We start from the raw sequence: 8,070 nt of genomic DNA, 5'->3' as shown, positions 1-8,070 counted from the left end.
TAGTTAGATCGATAAATATTTTAATTCGTGATGTTAAAAAAAACAATATCAGAAATGATACAAAAGTATTAACAACGTTTAAGATAAGTGACCAACTTCAAAGAAGTAGTTTGTAGAGTTACGTAACACGACTGTTAATTTGTACAGAGGTGTACGATGGGTAATGCAATTTTAGCACAATCAATATTACATAATTACTCTCGCAGTATGTTACTTACAAACTATTTCCGTTTGGTAGATCACGTTTATACAACAATAAAATCTACAACAGCGCTTTAGTTGTCGATTTGCCGCGTAGGTTTAAACATGTTGTTTAAGGTGCACAGTTCTTGTATGGTATTGTTAGTAATTCTTGTAAAACTGTCCGTCATGTTACTGCTTTCTTCGATATTGACCACCTCGGGGTTTCCTCCTCTGCTAGCTTCCGGCTAAATTTAATAAAAGTTTATTCTATTGTTAATTTGTTACTATTATCAATATGACGAAATATAAACGTCTGGTATTGTGCGTACCCTATTAGAGTCCGAGATAGACAACCCACTAGATAAGTTATTAGAGAGAGCAGTACCAAAAGCGGCAAGTTCCGCTGAATCGAGAGGGTTTAGACTTGAGTCAAAGTTATATTGTTGATTGTCCATATCTAAAAGGCTTGTGACATCTGTTGCTTCCACTCCACCTGCTAAATAGATTATTATGCGTGAATTGATTGACATTTCCCATTAGTGGTCAGAGACAAATGGAACGATCTAAGCAGAATTTATATGTATTACCAGCAATGTTTAACGTTTGTAATTCTTCTTGATAATTAGGCAACACCCTACCCAGCATTAATTCCTCCTGTGGTTGTAACGCGTTGTGTACATATGGAAATTGTTGTTGGACATGTATTCCTGCCGATGGTGGTTGTACTGCCCGATTATTTGTCGATTGATATTGAGGAGATAATTGCGATTGAACAACAGGCGAGTTGTACGGACTGTAATCTTTGTAATCCATAGGCGATGGTGTGCGACCTGGAGATACTTGAGGTCTGTATAACATATTTACATTTGTACAAACCTACATTATTTTCCTGTACAATGCAGTTTTATTCTCCAACCTTCAAGTATAAACAAAATTTTAGTTACCTCAAAGCCTGCATCGTAGACTGTGGCTGTGGAGAAGTTGTTCCCATGGAGTACATTGGAAAGGATGCTCCACTTGCAACTGGACCTCCAAAAGGAGGTATCCTTTCTGTCGGTTCCGATTTGATTATGTTAAAATTGTACGTAATTGGTTGATTTAACATGGCAGCATCTACGATACGATAAAACAAACTCTGCAAATTCTCGACATTTTTCATTGTACAAAAAAATGCACATCTATCTTGCACATTGTTAGACTATCATTATCATTTGTAACATTTTACGAAAGACATGTTGTGTTAGTTTTCATTCACGTTACTGTAGGAAGGAAAAACATATAAAGATTACGAAGGGAGAAACAAAAATTAGCCGACAAATGCAACGTTTTTAAGTAGAAGAAGGTTAGTTAGGAAGATGATGCATGCAAACTTTATGTATTTTCACTCCAAAGGTTACTCGAAAAAAACTGTACTTCGTACTGTAATAAAAAATACAGTCAACATGATTACAAAATATCATCAAACAAAATTAATATTATCATGTCGTACCTGCGAGTCTTATTATACGATATTTTTTTTAAATCTGAAATTGATTGGGAACGGAATAAAAGACACGATACTTTCATCATCAAATAATTGTACATGTATATAGATAGATATATTATGCATATGTAAGTTATACAATGTATAGATATAGTTGTTTTTTTTTTTATGAAGCAGTTTATAAAAATCTTTGTATTACCATACAAGTATCGAACATTGTTTTTGTTTCTGTTATGTATTGCTGAGTTTTCAAGTGCAACATTATTGTACGAGAGCAGGGTACTTGTATACCGTTAAACCTTAAGCTTTACAGACATTTTTTACAATATACTTTTTCGTCACACTAATGTATATAAAAATAGCTTCAATTCGCGTAATTATCGATCGTAATTACAAAAATACAATGTTCTCTTTAAAAGTTACAAGGCCACTGCTCTCCAATCATTTAAGTACAAATTTCAAATGTTTATACAAAATACGTCCTTAAAAAAGTATAAAACAAGATTCCTCATCAGTGTGTGAAAATATATATATATATATATTTGTGTGTATGTGTATATATATATATATATATATATATAGCATTTCTCTTAATACAATGACAATTCTAAACCGTGAAACACATCGCCCTTTGCACAATGAAAATTCTAAACGATCGCTCCACGTCAACTGTCTAGATAATTAGGCACTATTCGATGCGATTGAATGCACTAAACATTCAATGAGAAACGTCTCCAATGTGCAAAGGGAGATCAGATTAATTCTGTGGTTAGTATATGATGTGACTCAAGAACGCTGAAACATTGGTATTCCGACAAATATAAACTTTCGTTTCGTAAAAATGCCGTAAATATTTTCCAAATGTACAAGTACTTCAAACCTCCGGAACTTACAACAAATTCTCTAGATATCCGTTACAACAACAATCAATACAACAAATGGAGCGTAACGGGCCCCAATTAAAAATGCACAAAATGGTATCCATTGCTGACGTCATTGAAACAGCTTGCTATTCGTTCTTCGTTCACGTAAAGTACATAGCAAATGTCAATGTGAAAATTAGTTACAGTATAGGAAAAGTAGAGTCAGCCATTTTCGACATAAACGTACATAGCACAATGGACTTTGATAAATTTTTGACGATGCAACGATGCCATTGATGATGCTACGAAACCCAACCCCGGCAAAGCTGTAGAATTGAGGACAATTTCAAGAAAAAAAAAAAAATACTCACGCTTCTCAGCTTCTGCCTGTACATGCCTCAAAATTAGCGCGTTTGGACTGTTATTAAACTTTTGTCGCTTTCGCCTTAACGAATCTGGATCATCTATAAATGATTGTATATTAACCACGTGATTTATCAACAGTACTATATTAGTTGCTCCGAAGACGAAAGGCCTCGCTTGTCCCGCTGTTAAATAATCTATCTGCACAAATGATACTTTTCTGGTTTAAAACACTTACAAGTTACAAACAAATAAAACGATCTTACTTCCAACTATAAATTAAATGCCTATTCTAGGACTAGAAATTTAGTGATGCGTATAAACATGAGACACCATAAGAAACAAAAAAACAAAAAACAAAAAAAAAAGAAACAAAACTTAACAACATATTATAAATAGTAAAAAGCAATATGCAAGAGGACAAGTGTAAACACTGTAAAATTTGACTAGAATGGACGCTAAATCCTTCGATATTAAACAACAAGTTCCAGCTGAGTCCACGTTATCAGCAATCGTTTAAGATGCGTATGAAAGACTATGGATAAAGAGTAACAATTTGTACCTCGACTAGAATAGCGTTACATTAATTTCGGTGCGTTTTGATCAAAGTGTGTTCTCAGAGTCTCTTATACAAAAATCGTAACATACACGAGTGCACCGCAACGGCGCGTATGTATCGAAGCTACAAGAATTCATCTTGGAAAAAAATCACAATTGCAAAAGTAGCAGCTTCGACAAATCACAATATTCGCCATTTTTAAAGGTATATCAGCATACCTTTACGTTATTAGTTACGAAAAGAAACAAATCGCTTTTAAGTGGAAGTACTGTATCAAACGTTACAAATAAGAAAGCAAATTACGTTTCTTTTTTTTCTGAAAAAATCTTTCCACCTTCTACGGGACTATAATAGAAAGACATTTCATCAAATTCAGATGCCGTTGCATGAGGCGCCATTGCAGTATACAATGCGTAATGCTCAGCCTCTGTTAATTCCATTCCATAAGGTGGTGTCTCGTCGCCTTCCAATCTAAGAGATTTAACGCTAGTGGTACTTATCGCACTAGGTCTTGGATTCTGCAACGAGCCATCCGGTATATTGTTCTTCGTCAAGTATGAAATACTTTCTGGTGTATTCAACGAAGAATTGCTTCCCTTAGACGTATTCGAAACGGTATCTTTATTTTTTTTTATTTTCTTAGCGAATAATTTCGAGAAAAGTCCTTGCTTGGAGCTTTTGGGCAGTGTACCAGGTAGGGAAGGTAAATTTTTGTTTGGTGCACCAACAAACGAGTCAGTTGTCTGAGAGGATATAGGACGAGGTAGAAGAGGCATGGAAGGCATTTTGCGAATGCGTTTTGGCGGTAAAGGCGGTAATGTTTCCTCCGCTTCTTGCGTTCCATCTCTCTTGGTAGTTACAGGAGGAGAAGGAGAAAAATGATGTAGGTTTATCTTTGGTATAGTCACGTCTTCGTACTTCCTCTCGATTGGTAAATCGATGAATTCTACAGGATTTTTCATTGCCATTTGTAGACTAGTGTAAGTCTGATTGTCACAAACGTCGATCTCCATTGGTTGGTCGGTCGTGCTCTGCTCGAATGCTGCCTCCACTAACTTTGTGTGCGTGTCAGCATAAATCTGATCCAGTTCGGCTACTTGTGTCAATAATTCGTTAAACGACTTGTTGCAATCTTCCGTCTCGATTTTACACTCTGGTTCGTTATCTTTCTCTTTTAGACACATCTGACCTTTCTGTACCCATTTGTCTACTTCGGAATAATCGAACCAGTCGGACTTATTTTTAGGAAATTCCGAACTTTTCGACAGATTTGCATTAATAGCAGCTGTATCAGATTTAGCGAGAGTTAAAGTGCTAGCATTGGTATCGATTGTTTCCTTATCTAAACGTTTACTGTCAGTTTTGTACAATCTATTTATCTGTACAGTTTCGGTGCTAATTGGTACCTCGTTATTCTCGTAATCTATTATAGTGTTTTTTAAGTGACCTACGTTTTGTGCGGTATTTTGATTGATTTCGTTATTCCCGTTGCACGAATCTAACGTGTTTCTTACGTTGTATAAATCGTTTAAAGCGCGTAACGCAGAGATTTTATTGCTCGACCGTTTTATATCAAAATTATCATTGTTGTTATATTCGTCGATATTACGCGGGAATTTTGACGCAGCGTTCGTAAATAACGCCGACTCGGTGGCTAAAATTTTACCAAACGTGCTGTAATCGGTTTTTTTCCTGGCAAACGCTTTCCGTAAAGACCAGAAAGCAGGCCTACCTGCACCAAGTGGTAACATCTGAAATGGTAATGGTTCGCTCGTTGTGCCGTCCGATGGTCTTCTGAGCTGAATGTACACCTGCACCGGTTGGTCGACTTGAATGCGATTGTTGTACGACGGTGTTCTGAATGCGATTGCTGTCTATAAATAAAAATTTAACTAACATTTAGCTATCCATTTCCTACATACAATATTATGTGTTTAGTTTAAAGGACACGTACTTGTTTATGTACATGAGCAGGCTGAAAATCGCCGAGTCCTTCCCAGCAAAGTTTCCCATCTTTCTCTTCAAAAAATCTCACTTGTATGTCCTCTTTTGCAACCTTTTCACACAGTAAAATCATTTCCATACCACCAGCAACAGAAGCACTGCAGTGACTGAGCTTGCATATTACAAGATCCGACATTGCCTCTGAAATATCGAATATACAGATAAATAATCTCTTAAACAAAAATGAATATAGATTATTGTTGACGAAGCCTTACTTTTATCGTATATAATATCGGATACAACTGGTTTTAATGGTAGGTTAAATTTTGCCTTCTCAGATCCTTCTATGAAAACTTGGAAACATAATCTCACTGCATTTAGATCGATGTTAGAAGGCTGTCTTTTATGATCGAAGCCAGCTATCAAAGAATAACATGTATAATAATTAGCTACATTGTTACTAGTTCTTTGTAGAGTATCTACTGTATTTTTAGCTTACTTCGAAAAGGATCAACGCGAATTTCTTCCCGTATTCTAAGCGCCTCTTCGATGTCTTTTTTTTTAACACACTGAATACCAAGATTTGCAAATGTGACGGTCATATTTTCAGACGAGACTTCTACCGTACAAACACCACGTTTACATGCCTCTTTTCCAACAAGGTTATGAGGGTGAGGTCTGTATGGTTCTTCTTTTGTTACACACGAAACTACAACTATGGCACGGCCTTTGTATCCCACAATCTGCATCAAACGTTACTTGGTTACATATAAAATTAATTTTCTAGCAGTGTTTTTTTTTTTTAGTACTCACTCTTATACTAGGAAACGTTTTGTTTTCTGGTGTACTGTTCGCACCAGGTATACTACCAGCTGATCTGCCTTCGCACTCATAGCGAAAGCGTAAAGCCTTGCTTGCCGGCTGTTCAATTATCTCGATATATGGCAATAGACGTCTAGCGTTCATCTCCACCAATGGGTGATCCTCCCTTCCACTAGACTCCGCAAATCCAGGATCGGTGGTTTCAATGACTTCAACTATTTGGTAAAATTATTATAAAATATAAGGTAAAAATTTGCATGGTAAAATAAGAAAACCAGCAGTACTCACTGACATCACTTATATTTATATTTCCATCACTCATACCATGGAATTGTTCCATGCCTATTAGTGGTATGCACATTGGACGATGCCCATCTGAAAAATAATTTTTCTCTCGATATACATTCTTAATAAACATTTTTCAAGCACTTGGCTAATTGTGTTTCATTCTATGACACGTGCTATAAATAAGAATAACTCGTATAAATAAGAAATCTTAACTTTCAATTCGAGTAGTTTGTGAGAAATTTGTAGATTTTATACAAACAATGCTTTCTCTATAAATACTCTACGACACGCGTTTCGAACAAATTCATCGAATAAAATCGAATACACGCATTTCTCAGAAACGTTATCTCCGAGCACTTTCCCAAATGTGCTTTGACGCATTTAACATATTATTCCTAGTGTCCTAACCGATGTCCCGCGTTCCAAACTCCTTTATCAAAGGAGAAAAACCAACTGTACACGCTTTCTAGAAATGCTATCTGATGGAATCATGTAAAAAGAGTTTGCCGCGCGCGTTTTTATCAAAACGGACGCAGACACAAAACGTAGTCTAATAGATCGATGGATATCTATATGTATACCTAAAACAAGACGAAACGATCGTTGGAAGGGAAAAATTGGTCTTTTGGTCGATTTATTCGTTACGGATAAAACTGTGTATCCAACATTTTGGTGGAAAATCTGTTTATGTCGCAATACAGGGCGACGATTGACGCAAATCGAGTTGAACGTAATTTTTCGATTAGCACCGGTACGCGAGATCCAATGTGGTTACTTAACGAACATCCACGGAACTATTAGCCAGCGAAAACGACAGCTGTTTTCACAGGTATATGTATAAGTATACTTCCAGAAGCACTTGGAAGCACTGCGGCACAAGTGTCCCAAAGGGAAGAGAAACGAAGAGAGAAAGATAGAAAGATAGAAAGAGAGAAAGAGAGCAGAGGACAGAAGACAAGGAGGCATGCATACGCTTTACGCTGATCCAATCATTATTTTGGGAGAGCCTAGGTCTGTACAAGCCGTGCAGCTATAATTAAACTATCGTAGGACAATGTGACGAGAAAGACTTGCCTGCAGCTCGATCGTCATAGCAAGGCGTTTTCTTCGATTCTTTAGAAAAGTACGCCTCGCGATCAGTTCCCTTATCAGGGCTATCACTAAGTTCCTGTAATACGTATCTTTGAAACCAAATAATCTGCAAAGTCACAAACTGTATCGAGTCTTTGAGTGAAAGTTGAGTGTTGAATTGATGCGATTGTCGTTAAGCACCGTACGATTTGCACGCGACACAAAAGCGTGTGCACTGGCACGACCGTAACTAAATAGATACGACTACGAGACTCGAACAGCTCAGACCAGCTCAGACACGACACCACACATTTCCCCCGGCGAACTTTGCATCAGTACTATCATGTTCTCTCGCTTCAAGTTTCGGACGAGGTAGCAGAATGTTTCGACTTGGAACGATATGTGTACATATGCTCGTTGGATACTGTTGGATACTGTTGGATACTGTTGGATACTGTTGGATACGTCGGCGCCGGCGTCGAGTCCGCCCACAG

The 8,070-nt window shown here is 37.0% G+C and overlaps 1 protein-coding gene across 4 annotated transcripts; it reads right to left on the bottom strand.

Moving 5' to 3' along the window:
- Positions 1-9: 9 nt before the first annotated feature.
- On the bottom strand, positions 10-8,011 carry LOC128889355 (embryonic polarity protein dorsal). 4 transcript variants are annotated; one of them, XM_054146921.1, is made up of 12 exons: positions 7,580-7,989; positions 6,506-6,592; positions 6,209-6,432; positions 5,895-6,138; positions 5,671-5,814; positions 5,406-5,596; positions 5,184-5,325; positions 2,901-2,993; positions 1,128-1,296; positions 822-1,030; positions 513-679; positions 10-428 (listed from the first exon to the last, which is right to left on the bottom strand). In XM_054146921.1, the coding sequence occupies exons 2-12, from the start codon at positions 6,576-6,578 to the stop codon at positions 276-278; spliced, it is 1,809 nt and encodes a 602-aa protein (XP_054002896.1). In that variant the 5' UTR covers positions 6,579-6,592; positions 7,580-7,989; the 3' UTR covers positions 10-275. The 4 variants fall into 4 exon arrangements, with proteins under 4 accessions (XP_054002896.1, XP_054002895.1, XP_054002893.1 ...); XM_054146920.1 differs by having other exon boundaries at positions 11-428; positions 771-1,030; positions 7,580-7,975; XM_054146918.1 differs by lacking the exons at positions 10-428; positions 513-679; positions 822-1,030; positions 1,128-1,296 and having other exon boundaries at positions 2,864-5,325; positions 7,580-8,011.
- Between the last annotated feature and the right edge of the window lie 59 nt (positions 8,012-8,070).

The sequence above is a fragment of the Hylaeus anthracinus genome, unplaced genomic scaffold (genome assembly GCF_026225885.1).
Source record: "Hylaeus anthracinus isolate JK02 unplaced genomic scaffold, UHH_iyHylAnth1.0_haploid 11997, whole genome shotgun sequence".
In the NCBI taxonomy this organism is placed as follows: domain Eukaryota; kingdom Metazoa; phylum Arthropoda; class Insecta; order Hymenoptera; family Colletidae; genus Hylaeus; species Hylaeus anthracinus.
Note: the sequence above shows the minus strand (reverse complement) of the source record. Positions and strands in the feature narration are given on the sequence as shown.

What these genes read in the sequence shown, in the direction of transcription:
- LOC128889355 (XM_054146918.1), bottom strand. Translation starts at nt 6,578, where the DNA reads ATGTGCATACCACTAATAGGCATGGAACAATTCCATGGTATGAGTGAT. An exon ending in AAACGTTTCCTAGTATAAGA is followed by an intron (nt 6,139 to 6,208) that starts GTGAGTACTAAA and finishes CGTTTGATGCAG; the next exon opens with ATTGTGGGATACAAAGGCCG. An exon ending in CGATATTATATACGATAAAA is followed by an intron (nt 5,597 to 5,670) that starts GTAAGGCTTCGT and finishes TCGATATTTCAG; the next exon opens with AGGCAATGTCGGATCTTGTA.